We start from the raw sequence: 26762 nt of genomic DNA, 5'->3' as shown, positions 1-26762 counted from the left end.
GAATGCCGATTGAACCAACGTTCTGACAAGTGAACTTTTCCTCGTCAAGGCAACGCCGTTGCTCCGACGTAGACAAGTGAACTTGCCGAAACACTGTTTCCAGCGACGTTCTTTTTCGAAAAACTTCTGACCGCTTCAAGCCTCTCCGTGCCTCTGAGTTTCGGTCTTGGTTGGTACTCAAGTTCTGTAAAAAAACTATGCGCGCCGTCACAACAAACGTGATTGAGTCAAATACGACCTGTCATACTCGCTATTGTTGATAGTTTTCGCATTGGTTTGGATATTCTGGGTTCAACGTTTGCTCATTATGTCCGTACGTCAGTTGTAAGTTAAAGCTGGTTTTATAGATCGAACTTTCAAACTACGTATATGTTTTTTTATACAAAACGTGCTATAAAAAAGTTCATTTTGTTTTTGTCGATCGAGTTTCGTTTTACTGAGAAATCAGTCATTTCGCCTCTTCGGAAAACACGAACAAAATTTAAAAAGAAAACATGAGAAAATGGCCGCATCGCCCAAGCGACCAGCGGACCTGAAAGAAGGCACGAGCGCGTTCCGCTTGCATCCGAAGTGGGAAAGGAGTGCTTCCGCTCAACCTCGCAGTTTTTCATCATTTCCCTCTATTTCGGGACGTCACCAGTGACGTCATGAAAGAAGTTTTCTGTTCGTTATTTATTTCTAGAAAGGTGCCCGGCAACCGCCAGTGGTTAAAAGTGGCGCTGCCGCAGCCGAGAGCGAATTTATGGGAGGGATAGGGAGTTTACGCCCCCTGGCGAAGGGGCGTGCTTGGCGCTACTTTAGTTTGAGTGTGCAAACACTCCCGTTTTTCTAGGGAATTTATGCCGTGCGCAGCGCCATCTATCGCCTTGCGTCGTCACAAGAGCACGGGAGAAGGAAAGGGAGTGGCAGTACGGCGAAATGCCCGCGAAATAGTTGTGGGCATTTTCGCCGATGTTCGTAGGCATTTTCAGATCCCCACAAAGTTAATTAACGAATCTTTGTTAATTATTCATTTGTTCATAACATTTAAGCGCGGCGCAGTTTTTCAGTCTCGGTGTAGAGTTCGTTTGCGAAGACGACGGGGGCATGACTGTCATAACATTTTTAAAGTCTGTATTGTCTAAAAAAAGCTCCTTGTAAATCGCACACATAGAAACGAACATAAACTACTCACTACTAAACTACTCACGCCCGAACAAGTTCGGGCGTGAGTAGTTTAGTTTTGCTATTGTAGTGAAGAAGAGGAGCTTCAGCGGCATTTCTCGGCGCATCAGGGGCATCGCCATCAGCATAAGCTCGTGCTTGCTGCGCTTGGCCGGACGCTGCTGACTGCTTCGCTTTCTGCGTTCTGCTCTGCAAATAAACCCCGTTACAAGTGGTGGTGTCTGCTGGGTTTCGATCACCCTGGAGCTTCGGAATCGCATTTTACCATCCATTATGCCTACCGACGCTAGCGCCGCGCCAACTCCTCCACCGGCACCGCCTACAGTTCTCTGCGCCGGTTCTCTGCGTCTGCGAGATCCCCCTGTTTTCTCAGGCACAGAAGACAAGGACGTTGACGACTGGATTTCAATGTACGAGCGAGTGAGTACTCACAACAAATGGGATGACGCCGCCAAGTTGGCCTACGTGTTCTTCTACCTGTCGGACATGGCCAAGTTGTGGTTTATAAACCACGAAGCGGAACTCCCTACATGGTCGGTCTTCAAAACGAGCCTCACACAAGTTTTCGGGCGGCCTGAGGTACGCAAACGCCGTGCCGAACAACGCTTACATACTCGGTCCCAGCAGCTTGGTGAGAATTTCACAAGCTATATTGAGGACGTTCTGGACCTTTGCAAGCGAGTCGGCGAGTCGATGTCCGAAGAGCTTAAGATCAAGCATATCATGAAGGGCATTGAGGACGACGCTTTCCAAATGTTGCTTTCTAAGAGTCCTCGCACTGTCCTAGAACTGACCCAGTTATGCCAGAGTTGACGAGTTGCGCAGGCAACGTCTTTCCACCCGACGTCCCTCGGTGCTCGACGACTCTTCGTCCAGCCTTTCCACCCTTGGCATAGGAGAAGACCATGCCCCTCTTCTCTCCAAGATCCAAGAGTTCATCCGCGCTGAGGTCGCTCGTCAGCTCTCTTTGATGTCCTGCGTACCCGATCAACCACGCAGATTGACATCTACACTCCGCGACTTCATTCAAGACCAGGTCGCACAAGTTCTTCCTCCCGCCCGTGAACCGCCCCCAGTCGCCGCACCTCTCACGTACGCCGAGGCCGTTGCTCGATCTCGACAGCCTGCGTTCCAGCCAGCGCCTATGTATTCGCCGCCGCCCTTTTCGCCGCCGACCTATTCACCGCCGCCTATGCCGATACCACCTCGGCCGCAGTTTTCTGCCCCCCAGCCGCAAGTCGGAGTCTACTCCGACCAATGGCGGACCTACGACAACCGTCCCATATGTTTTGCTTGTGGTGGTGTTGGCCACGTGGCACGTTATTGTCGTCGTCGTCGCCAGGCTGCTCAGAACATTCGACGAATGCCCTCTTTCGACCCTCAGTTTTCTTCTACGCCTTCAAGCCCTCCTTCCTCTTCCTTTCCTTCTGATCGTCCACACGGCCCGACCCGCCGCTCCCCATCTCCACGTCGACGTTCGCTTTCCCCTATGCGTCGCCGTTCCGGACCGACCGACCAGGAAAACTAACGGCCGCAGTTCCCAAGGCACGAACTGCGTCCCCGTCGCCATGCACAAGTCTTCGCCCCTGTCCAGCTAACGTCATTGAAGTGTCAGTCGATGGTATCGTCGTCATGGCGCTTGTCGACACCGGAGCCGCTCTATCCGTCCTTTCCATCAACCTGTGCCGCAAACTCCGCAAAGTTCTGACGCCATTATCCGGCCTCTCTCTCAGAACGGCTAACGCACAAAGTGTAACACCTCTCGCAGCCTGTACCACACGAGTCGTCATCGAAGGGATTGTGTATATCGTCGAATTCGTAGTGCTGCCCTCGTGTTCCCATGACATGATACTCGGCTGGGACTTCCTTGCGAATAATAATGCCGTCATTGACTGCTGTCGCGCTGAACTTGAGCTATCTGCACTTCCTGATGTTGACGATGTCGAAGCCTCGCTGCCGTGTTATAAACTGTTTGTTTCCGACGACACCACCGTACCACCGCGCTCTTCTCTGCTGGAGACTGTGTCGTGTGACGCTATTTCCGACGGTGATGTTTTATTTACGCCCTCTGCCCTGTTCATTCAACGCAAATGTTCTCCACTGCCCATTGCTCTCCTTACTCTCCACCATGGCGTCACGAAGACGCTCGTGTACAATACGCTAGAAGGGCCTTTACCTTTATTCTATGGTGAATGTCTCGGTCACGTGCATCCGATCGACGCCCGTGACATTTTTGACGCTCCATCTAGTTTACTTTCTACGGACCTCAGCGCACTCATTTCTGACTCTGTTGTTGACCAGTCACTCCTTGACGCTTTCCACCGCTCCATCGATGTCGCAACGTCTTCTTCAGAACGAAGCCAGTTAGTGAACCTGCTGCAAAATTTTCGTACTTCTTTTGACAGCCACGCTTCTGGCCTCAGTCGCACATCGAACATATCTCACAAGATTGACACAGGAAGCCATACGCCTCTACGGCAGCGCCCTTACCGAGTCTCAGCGTCGGAGCGCCGTGTTATTGACGACCAGGTTGCTGACATGCTCCAGCGGGGTATTGTACAGCCTTCTAACAGTCCCTGGGCGTCACCGGTCGTTCTTGTTAAGAAGGACGGCTCCATTCGGTTCTGTGTGGACTATCGACGTTTAAACAAGATCACCCGCAAGGACGTTTACCCGTTACCGCGAATAGACGACGCCCTTGACTGTTTGCAGGGAGCAGAATACTTCTCTTCGCTGGATTTACGGTCTGGATACTGGCAAGTTCCTATGGAAGCATCTGACCGACCGAAAACAGCATTTGTCACACCTGATGGATTATACGAGTTTACCGTTATGCCTTTCGGCCTTTGTAACGCTCCTGCCACTTTTGAAAGGATGATGGACACTATTTTACGAGGCCTCAAGTGGAACACATGTTTATGCTACCTCGATGACGTAGTTGTCTTTTCCACCGATTTCGACACCCATTTAAATCGTCTCGAGCACGTCCTCACACGTCCTCACACGTCTCACCGACGCCGGCCTTCAACTCAACCTCAAGAAGTGTCGTTTTGGTGCCCGGCAGCTCACCATTCTTGGCCACGTCGTATCGCGGGACGGCATACTTCCCGACCCCGCCAAGCTTCGAGCAGTCGCCGATTTTCCGAAGCCAAAGAACTTGAAGGAACTTAGAAGTTTTGTCGGCTTGTCGTCATACTTCCGACGCTTTATTAGAAATTTTGCTTCCGTATGTGCGCCCCTTACGGACCTTCTTAGCGGCGACAAGGACCTTTCCACCTGGTCACCAGCATGCGACGATGCATTCACCAAAGTACGCCACCTGCTGACTTCACCACCCGTCCTTCGCCACTACGATCCTGCCGCTCCCACGGAGGTTCATACTGATGCCAGCGGCGTTGGACTTGGCGCTGTGCTCGTGCAACGAAAGGCAGGGTTTGATGAATATGTCGTCGCCTACGCAAGCCGAACTTTGACGAAAGCCGAGGCTAACTACTCCGTTACCGAGAAAGAGTGTTTAGCTATTATTTGGGCCCTTGGAAAATTTCGCCCCTACCTGTATGGTCACGCATTCGACGTCGTCACTGACCACCACGCCCTTTGTTGGCTATCCACACTTAAAGACCCTTCCGGACGACTTGCTCGCTGGGCGCTCAAACTTCAGGAATACGACATCCGCGTTATTTACAGATCTGGTCGTAAGCACACGGACGCTGACGCCCTTTCTCGCTCACCCATATCGGATGAAGGTGTTTGCCTCTCTTCCCTCGAGCCTGCACTTGCGTCATCCGCCTTGCGCAACATGACGGTGGAACAACGAAAGGATCCCTGGATCAGTGGCCTCATAAGCATTCTTTCTGATCCTCTCACTCCTTCGCCGTCTCGCGCTCTCCGCCGCCAGGCTAGCAACTTTTGCCTAAGGGATGATCTTCTTTATCGACGCAACTACCTTTCTGACGGTCGCAAGTGTCTCCTTGTGATACCCCGCCATCTTCGAGCTGCTATCTGCGAAGCTTTTCACGCGGACCCACAGTGCGCCCACACAGGCCTCTTCAAGACATACGCTAGGCTTCGACTCAGATTTTATTGGAGTGGCATGTATAACTACGTGCGAAAATTCATTCGCTCGTGTGCTCAGTGCCAACGACAAAAGTTACCTCCCGGGCAAGTCTACCCGTCACAACCTCTTCCTTGTCCTAGTCGACCTTTTGATCGCGTCGGCATTGACATTTACGGACCACTACCATCAACTCTAGCTGGTAATCGCTGGATTATTGTTGCGATAGACCATCTGACACGCTATGCCGAAACAGCCGCGCTGCCGACTGCCACAGCCCGTGACGTTGGAACGTTTCTGTTGCAACGTTTCATTCTGCGTCATGGTGCCCCTCGCGAGCTCTTAAGTGACAGAGGCCGTGCCTTCCTTTCTGACGCCTTGAAGGCATTACTCAACGAATGCCGAATCGTGCACCGCACAAGTACAGCGTACCACCCTCAAACGAATGGCATGACGGAGCGCTTCAACCGTACTCTTGGCAGTATGCTGTCGATGTACGTCGCCTCTGATCATTCAAATTGGGACCAAGTTCTCCCGTTCGTCACCTACGCGTATAATACTGCCGTACAAGCTACTACTGGGTTTTCGCCATACTTTCTTCTGTACGGACGAGAACCTTCAAATACAGTAGACACTATTCTTCCATATAAACCTTATGAGTCCGAAAGTACAACTCTGTCCGAAGCTGCCCGACATGCTGAAGAATGCTGAAGTCCAGCTTGCCCGCTCTTTTTCTACCGAGGACCAGTGGCAGCAGCAATCCCGCCAGACTGGGGACCGTTCGGCTCCAAACTTTCCACCTGGTTCATTGGTATGGCTTCGGGCACCTGCTACCGCGCCTGGCCGCTCCGCAAAACTTCTTCCCAAATACATCGGGCCATACCGCGTTGTAGAGCAAACGTCACTCGTCAACTATATTGTGGAGCCCATCATCCCATCCACAGACCTACGCTACCGCGGCCGCGACACTGTCCACGTCTCTCGTCTCAAGCCATATTACGACCCATTAGTCGTTTGTTCTCCCTAATCCGCCAGGATGGCGTCTTTTTGTGCGGAGGGCGATTGTAGTGAAGAAGAGGAGCTTCAGCGGCATTTCTCGGCGCATCAGGGGCATCGCCATCAGCATAAGCTCGTGCTTGCTGCGCTTGGCCGGACGCTGCTGACTGCTTCGCTTTCTGCGTTCTGCTCTGCAAATAAACCCCGTTACACTATTGACTTTTCTCGTCAGTCAAACCTGGCGTTAACATTTATTTTTAGAAGTGGGGGGTGGGGTGTTATGCCCGGAAGGTTGTAGCACGAATGCGATAACGTGCACACTGACACGTGAACGGAAGCGTTCTCGCCTTTTTGCCCGCATGTCTTCCTGTAGTCTGTGTGTACAAGCGTTACCCTTTCGTTCCACCCCCTGGCTACGCCGCTGTTGACTTATATTTCTCGCTAAAAAAAAGAAACACAAATATTTGACTGTGTCATGGTCGCTTTAATTTTCATGTTTTCGTCCATTGTGCAGCATGTTGTACTCGAACGACAAGGGGGAGGGGGTCCGATGAATCTTTGACATCCCCCCCCCCCCCCAAAAAAAAAGGAAACCGTGCGCCGGCCAATGGCCTCACACGGCTTTATTCATTCAGCCTTGCCCGCTAATTTCGACGTCCATGTTCCTCCTCTAGGGCCACAGTGTCGGAAGGCCGTACTGATGAAAAACGTCGCCGAAACTAGGCCGAGACGATGTGACGGCAGGCCGAATCGGGGGAAGCTCGTGAGACTTGTTTGGCTGCTGTGAAGCGAAGTGCCGAAAGCGTGCAGCAGAATGGGAGCAGCAGGCAGAAGGGTTCGGTGCCGAAGCCCTGTGGCATTAGTTGGTTACCTTTAATATCTGGCTGTCTCGCGTGCCGAAACCACGACATTGTTATGAGGCACGCCGGGGGGTGGGGGGTGGGGGTTCGACCATCTGGTGTGAATTAAGACCCTTGACATCAAAACTGGGAATTTGAGACGCTTGTGTTGTTTGAGAATTCTGCATGCGGGAACACTTCTGGCCTAATATGCGCGAGGAGCATTGCCTATAAGGTAATTTTATTCGGGTTTAAAATAAGGGTGAGTGCCCATCTGACCTATAAGCACCGATCGACATCGCTGCTTTGACGTAGACAGAGGCCCCGCTTGACGTTCCACGATTGAAAGAGTGTTCAGGCGGGGGACAAATCTTCGGGGGATAAAAGTGGAGCCTAGTAACGCTAGTAAGCCTAGTAAAAGCGGAGCCTAGTGTCCTCCGCTCACACGAACGAGGCGAAAGGAGGGAGAGACCAGTGTAGCCCGACGTATCTGGAGGCTTGTATATCCCGCCCGTTTTCACCAGCTGCTGAGTACACAACCAGCAGCGCGCTTCCGCTCTCTCCCGAGGCATACATGTAGCCAAACACCGGCGGAGTGTAAACTCCGGTGACTTCTCGATAATCACTGATTTCAGTAAAATTTTCAACATATGCCCTATTCGGTACCCCGATACCATTTGGCAGATTGTACGGACGCAAGTCATTCAGTTTTTCAGCAATCGAGCCAAAAAAAAAAAAAGTTTGCCGATTCTAAGATCACGCATGTAAACGCGGATTACCTTGTGTATGTGACTTTTAACGCGCCTACTTTTTTTCCAAGCCCGGCTCGGCCAGCAGGTGGGCGCAGCGCGCTCTTTCTTCTACGCAGTGACGATGACGAGTTGATTGGTTTTGTTAGCGGCGTGTCGGGTTTAGTCGTTCACGTCGGGCCTCACAGTAAACACGCAAAATACTGAGCAACGAGTGGATACATGTTAGGTACATCAGCTACGTCACGCTCAGGCGGGTCGAAGTCAAGAGACGATGCTTCCGCGCTCAGACAGTAGCGACAATCGTATGTGAACTCGTCGACGGTAAGTTCAGACAGGCCTGCACAGCTGGGTTCCGCGTCGGATGACATCGCCAGCTTGCTTTTCGCGCGATAGAACAAGCACGTGTGCTATGTTTACATCCTGCATGGCCAGCCGTGATGGCGTGTAGTGTATGTCGTGACGTCATCGCATAACCAGCACTGAGCAGCTCCTCTTTTCGGTATTGCTTTTGGCTCGTCTTTTATTACTTATTTAAAATCCTTGAAGAGTCTCTGAGCAAAATGAACCACCAGAGCTATTACAGGACTGTTAATACTTTTTGAAAACGTCAGTATCTCAATATTAGCGAAATTGCGTCGGTGTTCTCCTTTAGTGAAACGACCTCGAGCCACCCCAAAAGGGGCATTTTTCAGTTCCTCTGGTGTGCCATGTCAACGGTCTCCACACACCGGAGCCGGACAACACGCATAGAATAGTCTACTTTGGCTTTAAAGTTTTATTCGTGCAGTTTTATTCGAGCACTAAACTTCCCTATTAAAATGACCCCTAAACAACCTTCGAAAATACTAACAACGAGTTCGTTGTTTTCTGCGGGCGTTTCCCGTCTTTTCGGCACGATTCGTGGTGCCAGTGGTGTCGTTCCCGTGACGTCACGAGGAAATGTACCTTTGATTAAGTCCATATATACGAGGGGATATCAACCGTAAATTGTCTCCTGCCTTGCTCCGTTTGTCTCGTCTCGCGTAGCTATCGTGCGCGATCAACTGATTTCGCTTCGCTTTGTGACATGTGGCGTTTAACGTCCCAAAATTGCCGTATGATTATGAGAGACGCCGTAGCGGAAGGCTCCGGAAACTTCGACCACCTGGGGTTCTTTATTGTGCACCCAAATCTGACCACATGGGCTTACATCGAAAATGCAGCTCCTACAGCCGGGATTTGATCCCGCGACCTGCGGGACTTCGCTTTGTGCGTTTACGACTGCGCAAAGTCCAGACAGGCTTAACGCTTGCTTTGTTCGCTTGTTTTTTCTTTCTTCTTTTTAATGAAGAAAGTGGCGAGAGGAGACGGTGCTTGTAGGAAGGGTGGTTAAGGCGTGAGAGAAACGTTTTGTCTTTGAAGTCGGCTGTGGTTTAAGGCCTGACCACACACACCCGTTGAAGCGCGTCAACGCGTGGCTTTTTGATGTGGCGCCGAGCCCTCTCCCATAGAGAGAGAGGGCGTGTAACTTCGCGATGCTGCGCGCCCTCTCTGTCTCTTATATGAGATAGGGCTCGGCGCCGCGTATGGTCAGGCTTTTAGGGGATGGATGGATAGATAGATGTGGCTCTACTCTTTCGATCGGGCGGCGGCTAACGCCACCTAGCCGTAATACTCAGCAAACTAACCACTAGATGTATCTTTTTTTTTCCCTTTAAATAGTGAAGTTGAGGACTGGTACATTGAAGTGAAGGATTTAATTTTCACTCGTGCATTGACGTTAGCCACGAATCAGATAACCTTCTTCTAGTTAATTCTACCCGCTTAAAGTCTATTTTGCCCTCCCTGTCCCTAAACCCCAGTGCTTTGAAAAACTCTGCGCCATCATTCTGAACTATAGGGTGAAGCCCTTTACAGAACATTATCAAGTGTTTGGCAGTTTCCTCCTCCTCTCCACATGCACTGCATACCTTGTCTACTCCTTCGTATTTGGCCCGATATGTCTTGGTTCGCAGTACTCCTGTCCTGGCATCAAAGAGTAGAGAACTACCCCGAGTATTATCATAGATTCTTTCTTTGGCAATTTCCTGCTTAAAAGTTCGATAGATCTCTAATGCGGACTTCTTAATCATGCCAATTCTCCGCATGTCTGTCTCCATTTCCTTCACTTTTTTCTTAACCGATAGTTCTTTTTGGTTTGGCCACCTGCTGTTTTCTAAGTATTTACCAGTCAATTTCCTGGTTCGCTTCCTCCATTTTGTATCGACATTCTTCATGTACAAGTAGCTGAAAACCTTCCTAGCCCAACGCTCCTCCCCCATTTCTCTCAATCGCTTCTCAAATTTTATCTTGCTGCTAGCTTCCCTGCCCTCAAATGATGTCCATTCCATATCACCTTGTACTCCCTGATTTGGTGTATTCCCGTGAGCTCCTAAAGCAAGCCTACCTATTCCACGTTGCTTAATTTCTAATCTTGCTTGAACTTCTGATCTCATGCACAAGACCGCATTGCCGAACATCAGACCCGGAACCATAACCCCTTTCCACATTCCTCTCACAACATCATACCTATTGTAATTCCACAGTGCCCTATTTTTCATGACTGCTGCATTCCTGTTACCTTTAGTCGTCACGTATATTTCGTGTTCCCTTAGGTACTCGGTCCCATTGCTTATCCATACGCCCAGATATTTGTATTTATCTGTTATCTCTAGCGTGACCTCCTGTATCCTAAGCTCACAACCTTCATTATCATTAAAAATCGTGACTGCTGATTTTTCTTTACTGAATCTGAAATCTAACCTATCTCCCTCATTACCGCAAATGTCCATCAATCTCTGCAAATCTTCCTTGTTGTCGGCCATTAGCACTATATCATCTGCGTACATTAATGGTGGTAGTGCCCGATCAATGAGTTTTCCTTGTTTGACGAAAGAGAGGTTGAAGCCAAGTCCACTTCCCTCTAATTTTGCCTCTAATCCGGGGGCTTAGACAGAGGACACCCCTGCCTAAGCCCCCGTTTCACCTCTGTGGGCTTGGATACCTGTTTTCCCACTTTATAAGTACCTTGTTACTTTTGTAGATTTCCTTTAAAAGATTAGTGACTCCATCTTCCACACCTAGTGTGTCCAGTATTCTCCACAAGTCCTCTTGAACCACGCTATCGTACGCTCCCTTGATATCCAAAAATGCTAGCCAGATTTAAGGGGGCCCTTAAAAGCGAGCGCCACCTGCTCCGTCCCTTTCCCTCACTCCACTTTAAAGAAAAAAAAAGTGCCTGTCGTACAGCTTTGAAGCACGTACCGCTACTTTCTACAGTACTACTACCGCCTCCAATCTTGCTGGATAGCAACACTGTACGTCGTAAGACCTCATGTATGGGTGCTTCTTTCTTATTGCGTTTTAGTAAACTGATAGCACCGTCTCCTTTCCTCTGTCCGGTTAAAATTCGTGCCTGTCACTTATCTTTCAAGCACGTACCACCACTTACTACTTTTACAAGCACCACTAATCTCGCCAGATAGCAACGTGGTACGTCGCGCGGCTCCCCGTGTACCGGCGCTTCTTTTGTGTTTCATTTTCGGGTCTCCTACCACCACCACCAGTGGCAGGCTGTCAGCTGTTCTTCTTTACGCCGCTGCTGCCTACGCCACCTGGCGGCGGCAGCAGTTTTCACCCGCTACGTGACGCCGCTGGCTGGGAGGGCTGCCCGAGCGGCCCGTGACCTGGTTTTTTTTCGCGCGCCGGTTTTCCTTTTGCGTGACTACTACGGGCCCATTCGGAGCGGGTCTCCGTGCGGGATCGTCGCGGCTTGGCAGGTGGGTGAGTAGTGGCTGCTCGTTGGTTGCGTCGACGTGAACCCCGCTCGTTTCGCAGCCGCTCCGATGGCGGCGCCACGGGCGACGCGCTCGCTGTTGGACGTTTCGCGCTGAAAAAGTCTTGCTCCCCCCTCGAAGAGGCCATGTTTAGGGCGTCGTTGTTGCTCTTGTGTGTGTGGTACCGCGAACTTGCGTGACGCGTTCAACTCGCAATCCTTATCGAGTCTCTCGTTATCTTAGCATTGCCGCTTATCGGATGAGCTACGCGTGTTAGCTTTCTCCGAACGTGCCGCTGTAAACGTGTGTGTCGCCCTCCGACTCGGTCCAACAGATCCAACTACGAATGAACTGTAAATCGCCGGCCAGCAGCGTGTCATTGGGCGGTTTTGTTTGGACGCTCGTTTGAAGAGAAGGCCACGCCTTCTCCGTCGAAGGAGCGATTATATCAGTGCGCGCCCGATTGTAACGGTCAGTGGTCGCACTCTCGCTGGACTCCGTCGGGAGCATCGGTGTCAGCGGACCTGGTTGGCGGGTAACGACCCGTCCGTCGCCCTGCTGCCCGCCGGACCTTCTTTTTCTGGGAGCGACCGTGCTTGCCTTTTATCATTTGTTTTTCGACGTCAGTCAGCGATGCTCGAGGGTGGACTGGTCGACGTCTTGGGAACTGCCTAAAACTGCGTGTACGTTCGCAGTTTTTTTTTATCTTTTTTTCATACTTGATAGTCATGTTTCTTTGTAGTAGTTAAAGTTGTAGTTACTATTGTCGCGTTTTTTTTTTCTTGCCTCAGCTTTTTTTCTAAGAGAGTGTTTAGAATGGGAGAGCTGGCTTGTTGGTTTGTGTTCGTGTCTTTAAAGGAGTCGGCATGCTTAGGAGACAGAGAAGTAATCGGCATTTGTGGTTTCATGGCTTTTCACTTCTGTCCGTGCTCGCTTCTGTCGTTTTCTTTTACTATGAAAATTTTTGTTGTTGTTCCTTGATAGTTTCGGTGTTAACAGGCGTCAGCTGTGCGGGTGATCGCCCTGAGTTATAAATAGGAAAGGCTAGTTGTGCGTTGTCGCACAAAAGCACCGAGGTCGGCGCTCAACACGTGTGCAACGTAATTGTACTGCGAAATCTGGGTGAACTTCCTTTCGAGGGTCCGTTGTAAACTGTCCCCGGGTGTACTATTTTCTGTTAACCGTTACGTCATAAATAATAATTTTTGTGAAGTATAGGAAAGCAGTAACCAAGCCGTTATTCATGATTCTGCGGTAAGCGAGTTTCCCGTTACAGAAATCGCGTTTTTTTTTATTGCTGCGGCTGATGGTAGACTGTGGCTGAGCCCTTTGTAGTGAGTCGAAAGCTTTTAAACTGCGAATGTCGTCGGAGCCAACACATTTGACCTCCTCGTACTTTTTTTTCTTCGAGGCAGCAACTGCTGTCCTTTGCGGGAGAACGTTGGTTCCTCTTGTTCGACGATTCCTCGAAAAAGCGTGTGCGTATTATGTGAAATCTACGAACAACATCCTGTTTCATTCGTAATGTGACTGGGTGTGAAATAATCTGTGTGCAGTCGTAATAATCAGGGATGATTTGTGCAGCTTCAAGTGCCAAAAGCGTATTATGATCATGATTTACGCCGCATAGCGAGAGACTCCGAAGTAATTTTGATTATATTAACGTGAAACTATATCGAAGTGCGCGGTGTTAATGCATGTCGCCCCGTCTAGATGCGGTATCCGTGGTTTGGGAGTCGCTTTTTTCTTTCTTCCCATTTGTAGATGTACAAAGTTCTGTTTACCTTCAAGGGTTTACTGGTTGGGGGCTACTTGTTAGCAGTTGTGTTCAAAATTTGCGCTTGTCTGTTTACTCCTTTTCTCGGTTCTTAAGCAGTGCACAAGGAACCTTATCAGAATGGGATCTGGGCTTCTTGGTTGGCCGAAATGATAGGTACCACCTCTTTTCTGGCAATGCGCATATAATTTATTTGTGTACCTCCTTTACGGCCGCTGTGCGTCTTTCCCGTAATTGTGGTCGGCGGTTGTGTTTCGACTTTTGTCGCGTCCGTCTTTGCACGTACGCCCAGTCTTCCAACGTGAATCTTGCTTCGTAATCGTCTTGTTTTATGCTATACTTCGTTGCTGACCAGAAGGTCACGGGATCGAATCCCTGTGCCGAGGCGAAATGCTCTAGGTGCGCGTGCTTATAGATTTAGGTGCGCGTTGAAGAACTCTTGATGGTGAAAATTCCCGGTGCCCTCCATGGCAGCATCCCTCATAACCGTGCGGATTTGAGACGTAAAACCCGAACAATTAATGCTGTTTTTACCGTATTTACTCTAATGTAACGAGTGTCTACGTCGGTGGAATAGCGACTAGAGTGCTCGTCTGCTGACCCGTAGGTCGCCGGTTCGATTCCGGTCGCATTTCGATAGGGGCGAAATGGTAGACTGGCCTGTGTATTATGCGAGGTTAGTGCGCGTTGAAGTACACCAGATCATCGAAGTTTCCGGAGCCCTCCACGGCGGCGTCTCTCAATCATGTCGTGGTTTTGGGACGTATAACTCGCCCCGCCGCGGTGGTCTAGTGGCTAAGGTAGTCGGCTGCTGACCCGCAGGTCGCGGGTTCGAATCCCGGCTGCGGCGGCTGCATTTCCGATGGAGGCGGAAATGTTGTAGGCCCGTGTGCTCAGATCTGGGTGCACGTTGAAGAACCCCAGGTGGTCGAAATTTCCGGAGCCCTCCACTACGGCGTCTCTCATAATCATATGGTGGTTTTGGGACGTTAAACCCCACAAATCAATCAATCATGGGATGTATAACTTCACTAATTATGTAATCTCACGAGGCTTCTTTTGATCTTTAGATTTCTGCTGCCTAAAGTCTTCCCTTCGCGTTACAGTCGAATAGCGAAATAATTTATTGTTTGTTCCTAGATGCAACGAAGTCGCCCCTAGCGTTACAGTCGAGTAAATGCTGTACCTCTACGTGTTCACGTTCCTGCAGATGCGTCTCCCCTTGCGACGCGCGAAAGTTCGGTTTGGTCTCCGTGCCCTTTTTTGAACACCGCAGACGTGGGCGATCACGTGATTGCGCCGGGCATGTCGTCATTTGCGTCCCGGGCGAAGACGAGTCGCGTGGGCCTTCAATGCGCGCCCCCACGCGCCTTTTGTGCGGCCCAACTCGAACAGTCGGAACATTTCTGGGTCAACTTTCGTGGCTCGCGAAAATTTTCGGAGCGACTGCAGCGTTGGTACGGACGAAGTAACCGACCAGCTGTGCGACGGGCCCCCAAAAACTCGTTCGCGTCGTATACCCCCCCTTTTTTTTTCGCGCTTCGGGTTCGTTTATTCGCAGGCTGCTAATGATTCGTGCTAGGTCGTTCACGTTTAAGGAAATGCGCTTCATATGGGTATATATACTGGCCAGTGGATGTTAAACGTTTTTCATATCCAAAAAAAAAAAGGGGGGGGGGTTGAAGTTCAAAGGAAGATGGAAACCTGGAGAGAGAGAGAGAAAAGAAAATCGTGGGCTTTGCTGCGTTCTTTGCTGGAAAGCAAGGGCGCTTCTCGAAATGTCGACTCCACCCCGTGTTCACGAATTCCTTTAACGTTAATAATTGCAATATCTGGTGTTTCACGACCCAGAACCACGAGAGGCCGTAGTGGAGGGCTCCGAAAGTTTCCACCACGTGGCGTTCGTTAACGTACGCTGTCGTCGCGCTGTTCATGGAACCCATAGCATTTCGACGGAGGCGAAATTTGACCAAAGTGGACGTTATCGAACCCACGACCTTCGGGCAAGCGACTGAGCACCGTAACCGCTACACCAGCGCGGCGGCCTTTTTATCGACGACTATTTCGGTGCTTGATTATGTAGACACGTCACTCGCGTACGCTCGTGCCAAGTGTCCGTCGGAAACGTGTACGCCTCAAAGCGGCTAGGCCAGAACTTTGCGCACCGTAAACCAGCCCCGATTCAAACCCGCCCACCTTTCTACCTTACATGCTCAAACATTTGTTCAGCGACGAAACTGTGCTTGTTGTTGTTATTGCTGAAATTTCGATGACTTGGCAGTGACCTAACGACGCACGTGCGACTTTGAACTTTGATTTGTTTACGATTGCGAGTTCTTATCGAATCGCTGCCATTGGGTTACACCGGCGACGACAGCTAGCTTCCTCGTTTGATTCTCTATCCCGGTCCTTCCGTTCGAAGGAAACATATCCGCGAGGAGTGTTCGGATAATTGTCGGTCTGTGTGCGCCAACGCTCGGCGTTCCTTTTCCTCGAACGCTCGTCTGCCAAAGGATGCCTTTGATGAACGTTGCCAGCCAAGTTTTCTTTTGGCCGATGACCACTCGAGTGGTCATGGATATTTTCTAGTGAAGAATGTCCGAACGTGGTGGAAGGATAGCTCCGTGGCCTCCGCTTTAGCGAGACCCATCGACGACATCGATAATTACGGGACTTGAGAAGTTAAACGCTTATAGGAAACGGTCGGGTCTGGCAAGGTCGCATCTCGAAAACTGCGCTGGGACGACTTACACCTGCGGAAAAATTTTCCGTCATTATTTTTGGTTAGCGTTGACTTAACTATGTATCGAATTGTCTTTAAAGACGAGAAACGTCGTTGCGAGCATTCTGTCACTTGTCTTCTTGATGGCAGCTACTACTAAAAGCAGTATCTTCTTCAGTTCAAGCTTTGACCTTTCCCATCCATGTACTTCTGCCTTATTTGTATCTCTTTAGGGGTACACATTAACACTCTTGCCCCGCCGCGGTGGTCTGGTGGCTAAGGTACTCGGCTGCTGACCCGCAGGTCGCGGGATGGAATCCCGGCTGCGGCGGCTGCATTTTTGATGGAGGCGGAAATGTTGTAGGCCCGTGTGCTCAGATTTGGGTGCACGTCAAAGAAGAACCCCAGGTGGTCTAAATTTCCGGATCCCTCCACTATGGCGTCTCTCATAATCACTTGGTGGTTTTGGGACGTTAAACCCCACATATCAATCGTCGTGAGCTTCTGTTAGGTGTCCTCCCTCTGAGAGACAGTTACGGGGCTCTTTTATCTTCTTTTCATTTAAAATCCCCCCCCCCCCCCGTAAACGTGAAATGATGATACGTGTATGGAACTATCGCTCCGGCACAGCTGAAATGGCACACCAAAAGAGGAAGACGACAACGTGGTTGTTGTGGGTTGCACTCTCGAGCTTTCCCCGTTGGCCTGCATGACTGTGCGCTCTTTAAGCCGTTAGCAAGACCCGCTGTCGGTGAAAAAAAACTTCCCCGTAACATCTTTTGGTGAAGGTGCGGGGTAATGACAGGTAAATCTTCCCCGTAACAATATCATTTGTGAATTGTCTAGCTCCCCGGCACTGCTTTGTCAGGCATATGTCCATCCGTTATTCTTTGCCTCGCTTGAATATGTATTGTGAGCGATCTACTGCTTTCGCTCCCTTGACTTGATGTGCTTCCGTCGTTATCTCCGCTTGCTTGTGCAAGCGGGCGATGTAGCCGACAAGCGCGAAATCTCGATAAGTGGCGAAGATATCGATTGCAGAAAGGATAGCGATGGCGAGGAGGAAGCCACTATCTTTGAACGCGGGGTGGTGAGGGGATTTTTGAAGAGAATTGTGTATGTAGCAAGTCAGCACATCGCCAAAAAAAAAAAAAAAAAATGTAAGAAGTAATTTTTTTTCGTCTTAGAGTTCACGAACTCGGTACATAGGCTGCGTCCACGAAATCGCGTCGTAAATAAGGCAGTAAAACCTTGGATAATGCAACTGTTAAGCTATTTCAGCAAGTAAGTTTTAGTTGTTTCTCGTCTATGGTGTCATTGGCTGGACACTTATACTCGGGTGCCTTTTTATACGTTTGTCTGGACGTCCCGGTTCTCGGCCCAAAATCGGGCAAACAGAAAATGCGTCTGTTGGACAAAGCTTACTACATTTAAACTCGAAAAAAGCGCTCGATTGACGTTATGAAAAAAAAATGAACGAAATGTAATCTTACAGGCGCGTCCATGTAAATTACGCGTATACTGTGCGCGCCGGCTTTTTCGCGTGAGCGAATAAGCGCCAGTGGCGTTCCCATTTCGGAACCTATCTCGCATCCCATCTGTTTTATTTAGGTATACAACCAGTCAAACCAAGTGGCAGTAAGAAGAGGCTAGGGGGCGCTTTAAGTGTGGTGAATCGTCATTATCAGCCCGACTGCGCATATTCGCCCACTGCTGGACAAAGGCCGCTCACGTGTCCAATGAACCTGGCCCTGTGCTTGTTTAACCATGTCTCGAGGTCGAATCCCGATTGAGGCGGGAATGCTCGATGCCCGTGTACTCGGACTTAAGAGAACCCAAGGTGGTTTAAATTTCCGGGGCACTCCGCTATTCTCTCGTAGTCCTATCGGGGTTTTGGGACTCCAACAATTCTCACTGCAGTTAAATACTTCGAATGTCCCGTTATGATTGCCTTGGCTGTGCCTGGCTTAGGCTTTCGTTGGCCTATCTGTTGATTTCATTGGTTGAATCTGACACAGAAACGAGCTTCTCGAACAATTCATCTTCTTTCGCACTTCCATTTTACTTGTCACTTGTACGCTGCAGGGTAACAAAAGTCCGCAGGCCTGTTATAACCCGTTCGCTTGTCCGAGCTGCTGCAATAGCTGCTTCTACACACCATTCGAGTCGCCGCGCTCGAAAACCAGTCGAACAAGACTTCTCGACGTTCTGTGTGTGTATACGTCCGATGCCGTACAATAGAGGCGCCCTCATTCGCCGCAGGCAGGCGGGATTGGTGTGTGCACGCTTCGCAGGGCTACTACTCACTATACGCTCCTCTTAACTGAAGTGGGTGAATCTTGGTGGCTATTAAATAAAAAAAAACGAATAAGCGTGCAGGCAATGACACACTTTCGCGGCTTGTAATACGTCAAGGTTGTGTTATCAGCGCGGCGTAATTTATAGCACTGCGCACCCGAGGGCACACGATTGGATGTACGGCAGGCGTCTCAAACTAATTTCAGCTGGTGGGGCGCAGTCCCGAAATTTAGCTCAACAGCTATAGGGGCTGCGGTATAGTGAAGGAAGTCGGGGCGCGAGGGGGGTTCTGGAGGTTGGAGATTGGAGTCTCGTAACGATGCCATTTGAAAGAATGTCTTATATCTGCATTTATCCGCAGGGAATTCTACATTGGGTTTGAGCTAGATATCAATAACTGTATGCAGAGTGACTCAAATTCTGAAATAGACTTTTTTTCATTATATTATATAATGGGGTTTGAACAAAACGTTGATTGCAATAGGCGAGACAATAGTGCAAGTGCCATTTAGCAAAGTAACAAACGTTTATTCCTTGTGAAGCCGCGGGCTGCGTCTTTGAGAACCCCCGCAGTACAGGGTGTCTGCAGTGTCACATGGCATAGCTGTTTTCAGCTTTCGCGAGATCGGTCAGTTGTAGTTCATTTTTACGTGTCGAAAGCACGGTCTCCGGCTGTGAATTGGTTTGCCGCTTTCTGCAAGTCTTACAGGTACCCGAGCTTTCGCGTTCTTTTGTGGTCTGCCCGCTTTCTTCTGTTCGCCAGCCTCAAGAGCTTGGATCGGCAGACCGTTTGAAGGTCCCTACTGCGGAAATTAAGCTTGTCCGGTATTCCGGTACACGCGACAGGGTTTACGGAATACCGGGTTTCCGGAATACTGATCCGTTTTTTTGTGTGTGTGTGTGTGACGGTTCGTGCAGTCATGTTGTACACTTGCTTGTTTGTTCTCGCTTATTGTCCGAGGTGAAAAAAAAGTTTAAAGAGGCAACTAATTCTGTATTTAGGCTACATCCGTGAGTTTACAATGTCAGAGAAGTGAGACACGAGACGTTTATGCAATGACACCTCTGTGCTTTGCCGGTTCATCTTGATCCCGCGAGACAGCATCGCTGATCCAGCCTGTCTTAAAGCCTGTCGCGTTTACGGCCATGGTAGCCTGTATAATACCAACGCTAAGAAGCTTGCCCATAGAGAGAGAAAAGAAAACAGCAAAGGCAAGGTAGGAAGGTTAACCAGACTTTGCTACCCTAGGCGGAGAAAGGGGCAAAGGGAGGACAGCCTGAAAGTCTGATATTGTCACGTACCAAGAGCAGTAGAGACAAGACAGGAACGGCGGGGCAGAAAGACGCGATCGTGTATCTTAAAACGAAGCGCTAACACACACACACTTCTTTGTTCTCTTTGCCCTTTTCGGCTGGCTAGGCGGCAATGTTATAATCTGAAAGGCTGTCGGGTAGCTACACTGTTGCGGGTGGCGGTTCTCCCGCAGCATGGGCGAGCGTCGGGGCCTGAAGGCGCTCGAGCTGTGGTGCCGTCGGGTGACCGAGGGCTACCGCGACGTCAACGTGGTCGACATGAGCTCCTCGTGGCGGGACGGGCTCGCCTTCTGCGCCCTCATCCACCACTTCCGGCCCGACCTGATCGAGTTCGACTCGCTGCGCAAGGGCGACGTCCTGGCCAACAACCGACTGGCGTTCAGCGTGGCCGAGTCGCAGCTGGGCATCCCGGCCCTCCTGGACGCCGAGGACATGCTGGCGCACCGGGAGCCGGACCGTCTCAGCGTGGCCACCTACGTGTCGCAGTTCTACCAGTACTTCGAAGGCAGTGAGTGCGCTTGTGGCCGCTGTCGCATTGCACCGAGCGTTCGTAACGAGAGAAACAGAAAAACAAAGGCTAGTCAGTCAAAATCTAAGCATGGAATATGGCGTATGACATCCATGCAACGTATCCACGACATAGCATGCACGTCAAAGCATCAAGTCCACAGAGCGCCTGCGCTACACATATATACACAATCGACTACCTGCCATATATAGCGATATTACCTTTAGCCCCCAGTCATTGCCAGTGAACATATCCCCTCATGTTTAATTAAAAAGTAAACATTGACAGAATGTGCGTAAATTTATAGTGGGCTTGCAGATGTCCCTGAAATAGACGGACCTGTTAGTCTAAACACGCGTGCTAATCAACACTTTTTTAATTAGTGAGCTCTAATTATTACCTGGCACGCACATCGCATGGACCATACGTGTTTTGATTATCCGTATCAACCGTAGCTAATAAAGGATGTATTAGTTAAAGCATTGCACCAACGAAAAGGCAATTCGGGATGCCAAAATAACCTCACACCCACATTTTAGTTAGTTTAGGTTAGGCAAAAAGGTGTTTTCGTGCTTGAAGTAGCTTGAACGATGCAACGTGGTTTTTCAGTGCGTGTTCACGAGTACTTGCTCGCTCGTTGATTTGTTGACCCGATTCTGAATGTATAAGGGTCTGCTGATTCCAGTGGCACCGACAGGCTGTCACAGCGTGAGAAATAGATTTTTCTTAAGTATAATTAAGAGAAATTGCAGCCACAGCGTAAGCATAGGGCCCGCCTTTTTTTTTTTTCGCGCAGGCATCGGCTCCCGACGAAGAGCAGCGACTGCTGCATCAGCGCTCAAGAGGCCCGCCTCGTCTTCGTCCTCTCCACCTCCGCCGCTGAGCATCGGGCCCCCGACCAAGGTATGACGCCCGCCGGACGACGGTCCCTCGCTGCGCGTTTTTAGGGTTAGGCCCGTCGGAACATCGTCGTGATCTCCTTGTAATCCACCACCAACCCCACCCGGAGCAGGGCCTCTTTTTTTTGTTCTTCCCGCGAGGGCCGCCGCCGCCGCAATGGTACCAAAGCTTTCGAGTCACTACTCCTGTCGACGCCGTGTTTTTACTACGTGTTTGTGTGTGCCCTTCTTGTCACGCCGTTTTTTTTTCCCACGAACAAGACTGTTTTTTGCTCAAGTGTTCTTTTTTGTGTAAAGTGCAAAGGCGGTAATAAAAAACGGTTGGTTTGTCGTCGATGCCAGTTCATCCGCATCGTTTTGTTGTGGTGCTTTTAACGGGGCTTGGAGAGGAACCGGAGAGCACCGGAATGCCGGTAAGCGAATCCTCTCTTGCAGATGGACCGATGCTGTTCTGCCGCTGGCCTTACCGTTTCTTTTACGCTTTTCATAACAGTTCGGCGGCATGTCACATCCACTGTAACACTTCAAAGCGAAATCCCCACTGTGCGCTTGGTAATTCGATTGCGAGGACCACACTTCTTGCAAGACACGAGGAAGCCTTATGGTGTGAGGGACACGCATTGCATTGAATTCACGTTCTCACAATGCTACCGCAGCCGGTGGTCTGTATCGGAACGATGTCTTGAAGCATCGAATGCAAAACGGCTCGTTTTGTGACGCCCATGGAAGCTTGAACAGAGGTTGGACCCGACGAGAGCACTTGATCCATTCGGCTCCCAACAAGGTGCCGGCAAGGACAGGCGTTAAACGTGTTCATATTGGTCTCTGATTGTCCTCACCGATACTTGATATGACCACACGAAGGGACTGAAGATGGATAAGGCTAAGAATCAATCGAGGTTTACTCACGAGGACAAAGTACATACTTACACGGTCATGGAAACGTTGACTCATTACCACTTCCCGGTAAGCGCAACTAGAATATACCGCTGTCACAAAGAAAACGTCAAAATTCGTCATCGGAACACTGACTGAAAGAAAAACGGAAAGAAAAGGTACCGAAATCTGCTCGGTTCCTGCACTCGTGGGGTCTGTCAATCGATCTCGGACGAACTTCACCGTGGTGGCTACCGCAGCTGCACGAGGGCTCACTATCGGTGCATTACGTGGCCGAATTCCCAATGATATACTGGGAGAGAACAGGGACCGATTAAATCCACATGAAGTGACCAAGCATTACTGCATGAACAGAAGGGAATCGCCACTGCCAATAGATCTCTGGTGGCGACACTGAGATCGTCACAGACAAGGACCTACTCGAATCCGAACTTTGTTAGCGAGTTATGTCCAGACAAGAGAGGTCCAAATCGATTGCGAGAAGTATAACGGCATCATTATTTACTCTGAACCGCATGCTTTGGCAGTTTCTCGTGGCTTTCACAAACTGGGACTAGAAGGAACAGTGGTAGCAAAGAGTCCTTCACAGTGGAGCTCTTTCAGATCAAGCACAGGCGTTTCAAAAGGTCAACGATGCGCTGGTAGAGGTTAAACATTACTGTCCCAACGTGGGAGCCGCCTCCGTCAACCTTAAGCGTTGGTGTTCAGAAGCTGAATAAAGTTTAACATGCCGTATGTAATGAATTGTCATGCACACATTCTCTGAATAAAGAAAACACGGAGTGCAAGATACACTCAAATGGCAAGTCGGTCTGCTATGCAGGTATCTCGTACACCGGCGACCTTCGCACCGCTTAATCGACATCACCTAGGTGGTGTTTGCTTCAACCCAGGACAATTTTATGAACAGGCTAAACCCGAAGAAGAAATTTGAAAGGCCATCGTCGACAGCTGCTGAATCCAGTGAGCCTGGACAGCGGAAAATGAGCCGAGAGTAAGGATTTCACAACTGCCGTTCGTGAAGTATACGGACGCCGCTTCTGAGGAGCGCGATACGTTTTCAGAGAGACGCGCGAAACCGAAGAGTCTAATGCATATTACGAGCCAAAATGATCATGGGACGAATAAAGGCGCACGCGGGTTGATTGCTGACTGAAACCTGCAGTGGGATCATTGAGGAAACTAACTCGTTTGTGTCAATAAAATGCACAAAAACATTTTAAACGAAATTGCAGAAGAAAACTTGCTGTCGATGAACTGCAACTTCTGCAGCTGCACGACCACTCCAGAAAACGAAGAAAAAAAAAAAAAGGGTTCAAGGGTGCAGGATTGGTCAACATCCAACACTTTTAATATTTAGAAAATTATTCTACGTCTCATTCAGCTTAAACCACACTTGCTCTCAGAAAACTTGTAGTTTAACATTAATAACGGAATCGTAGGCACCGAAATATTTGACTTCAATTTGGTTCCTGACTCGTGTAGTGTTTGCGTTTGTCAGAAAAGAAAATGTGAAGACAGAGAAAGCTTCTTAGCATTATTGATTTGATCCTAACCATCAAAGGCCACTGGCGTTAGCCGTGTAACAAACTCGGTCGTGAACAAAGGAAACATACAGCTATCACAAGGTTGTTAAGCTTGCTCGGCGTGCTCCCGGCCATTTGAGCTGCAGCGACGATCTACGCTGAGTTAGGTTAGGGCAGTTTAATTATATCTTGGCAGCCGAAGTGTATGCCCTGTTTATAGCTTCGCAAGGAATCGCTACGGGAGATTTTATTTAAACGCGATGCTGTACTCGGATTCGGTAAGCCAATTAAATCTTTATTTCTGCAGTATCTCGCAACAAACTGGGTCACGTTGCGAGTATGCTGCACAAAAACAAGATCAGATTTGTTCTATTCTGGTTTCTGAATTGCCAAGGTAGATGAACTGTGGAGTGAAAAGAAAAACAAGCAAGCAAAAGAAGAATGTGCAGTGATGGCGGCTCACATGAAACTAACCGAGATAAAGCTTCCATTGAAATATTGCATATACGCAAGCTCGTTCTGTCCGTCCGGCTCAAGTGTCAAAGTAAGTGAGGCTCTTGGTCAAATAAAAAAAAAAAAATGCTTGAAATCACAATCATGGGAGAGCACCTCATTACCACTGACTCGCTTAATGTAAGTAATTTCATGTTGCATCCGAATAGGACCCACTCATTCGACTTGAGATGTTTTTTCTCACAAATACAAAACTGTCTAATCGATGCCAGTAATTCGCTACCCCGCCATGCGGCACTTGTATTCATTATTTTGTGAAACGTGCTACCGTCCTTTGCGCAGCGCTTACGGTAATATAAAACTCGCTAGAATGAAATGACCCGTGCAGGGACGTTGCCACAGTTCGAGGGGGGCTCAAATTTCCGCTGGAATTTTTGGAATTTGAGTATACTGTCGCGGCCACGTGCAAACACACATGCACGAACACACACAAAGGGGTGTTGGGTCAGCACCCTCTCTCCTTCCCTCCCACCGCCCCCCCCCCCCCAAGAAAAAAAATGCTTACGAGCCTGCCATGGTAAGTATGTGGCCGCTCAATTTACCTAAAACGTCCGTTGTGTAATTGATCACTTTCACTGGACAGCACTGGTAAAAACGAGCCTTGTACACGTGCCGAAATGCGTACCTGCTTGTGAAATATGAAACGCTACCTTAAGGTTCGTACACTAAGCCAAAGTTAAATCGTGGTGTTACAAAAGACAGGAAGGACCTCTCCACATAACTGTTCTTCCTTGCTGCAGAGCCCGGGGCGAATTTCGGAATAAAATTTTGTTAGTTCGGAACGTTTATTCACAGTGCATTGCAGTTAGTGACTGAACGGCGTTTTGGGACAAAATGAATCATTTAGACACGGATGAAAACTACATAACAGAAGAGCACCGAGATGGGCAATTTGGTGGTCGTTCATTTGTAACGGTCATTAATTGAATTCTACAAGAAGGACTGAAGCAGCTAGCTTGGGCGTGGACTCGCAAAAGAGGTTTACGGAGTGAAATGTGACATATGTAAAGTGAGTGCAGAAAGACTGCACCAGCCCATTGGCCGAAGATGATCAGGTGAACGCTTCCAGCACTTCAGTCACAATCTAGCGCCTATAAATTGTACCTCCAAATAAGCAAGCTGCACTGTGTCTCGAAGAGCTCTCATGCATTGCGGTTGCCATGTTGATACAAAACCACATTTCTTCGTGTCTACATACGCACCTCGACAGGTGGTTCGCAAGAGGACAGTGGATTAATTGTCGGGGTTTAACGTCCCAAGACCACCATTTGATCATGAGATACGCCGTTGTGGAGGGCTCCGGAAGTTTCGACTACTTGGGGAAAAGACGACAGTGGAGTCGCCGTGTGATCCGACGTTGACAGGAGCGTTGCCGATTCCAGCGAGAAGATTCTCAAGTTGCACTATAGTTGCTGAAAATCAACCTTTGGCATTATTTCACCCACCAAAATGTTTCTCGTCGAACAACGAGGTTTCCCGTCACCTTCTAAGAAGAGATCACAGCCTTCTTTTTGCATGAACAGGACAAAGGTGGTTAGAATATACCTACGAAAAAGGTGAACATTGGGACAAAAAAGGAAGATTGGGACTTGGATTGGATTGGATAAACTTTTATTTGGTCCTCCAAACACAGATCACTGTGTTGCGGGCAGCTCCCACGTGGGGACTGAGATGCCAAGCTCCTCAGCCGCCTCGCGGGCTTGGTGGACAGCCCAGAGCTGATCTGCCAAGGACGAGCTGCGGATTGCCGCCTCCCATCTGGCAGAGGTGATGTTCGATAAATGAGCGGATTTGGTGCACTGCCAGAGCATGTGTTCTAATGAAGCTATTTCCCCACAATGTGGACAAAGATTACTTGGGTATAGGTCAGGGTACATGATGTGTAACATTTTCAAAGTAGGGTACATCCGCGTTTGCAAAAGCCTTAATGGGGACTTAACCAGAGGAGTTTTTGATATGAAAATGTGTGGTTCGGGCCCAATCTCGAAAATACTCAGCCTCCCTCCCCCCCCCCCCCCCGCCTCGTATGCGGTGAGTACGAAACAATTTTGCAAGATGAGGAGAATCTACGGAGGCGCCATGAATTATGCACCACGTTCAGTGCTTCACCGAAGCGCAAGTAACAACGCATGGACGAGAGTCGTGAAAACGTCATTGTCGGGGTTGACAGCCGTGAAAGGCAAGGACAACGCATGTCCCCGAGTTGGAATGGAAGTGTAACAGAAAACAAACAGAGTATGGACGAGTGAGTGGCGTGAACAAAACATCCCCGAGATACGCGAACAGAACAGGTGTCGCCGTATGGGAACGGACGAAAACACATTCGACAAATGCCTTTGAAACGCGCGGTCATTCCAAGAGTGTGTGACTTTCGTTTCGCGTTAGCCTTCTCACTGCTTGGTTTATTTTTTTATTATTTTTATTTATAATACCTCAAGGGCCCCAGTCAAGGGGTGTTACATGAGGAGGTAGACATTCACAAACAGATGATTTGTTCGATGGCTTCTTTAGGTGCAATGCATGATAAAATGTGTGAAACAAACACAGTCTTGAAATTTTGCGGCGTGAAGCTAAGTTAACCATGTTAGCTTGAAATTTTAGTTTGGTGACGCTGCTAAGATAGGAATAGTCAGAATAAATGAATCTGGCTGCACGATTTTGGATAGTTTCAAGCGTTTTGGATAGTTTCAAGCGTTTTGTTGCCGTTCT

The 26762-nt window shown here is 49.3% G+C and overlaps 1 protein-coding gene across 5 annotated transcripts in view; it reads left to right on the top strand.

Moving 5' to 3' along the window:
- Positions 1 to 26762, top strand: part of MICAL-like (protein) — a 63164-nt gene that overhangs the window by 18006 nt on the left and 18396 nt on the right. For 2 of the 5 annotated variants that reach the window (XM_075868533.1, XM_075868529.1), the window contains exons 1-3: positions 12143 to 12282; positions 19884 to 20218; positions 21015 to 21121. In XM_075868533.1, coding sequence (XP_075724648.1) covers positions 19885 to 20218; positions 21015 to 21121 — 441 coding nt within the window. In that variant the 5' untranslated portion in view covers positions 12143 to 12282; position 19884. Of the gene's footprint in view, positions 1 to 11472; positions 11607 to 12142; positions 12283 to 19883; positions 20219 to 21014; positions 21122 to 26762 lie in introns of those variants that run through there. The other 3 variants (XM_075868531.1, XM_075868532.1, XM_075868530.1) reach the window with 3 other exon arrangements.

Source organism: Rhipicephalus microplus, chromosome 7 (genome assembly GCF_043290135.1).
Source record: "Rhipicephalus microplus isolate Deutch F79 chromosome 7, USDA_Rmic, whole genome shotgun sequence".
Lineage (NCBI taxonomy): Eukaryota > Metazoa > Arthropoda > Arachnida > Ixodida > Ixodidae > Rhipicephalus > Rhipicephalus microplus.
Note: the sequence above shows the minus strand (reverse complement) of the source record. Positions and strands in the feature narration are given on the sequence as shown.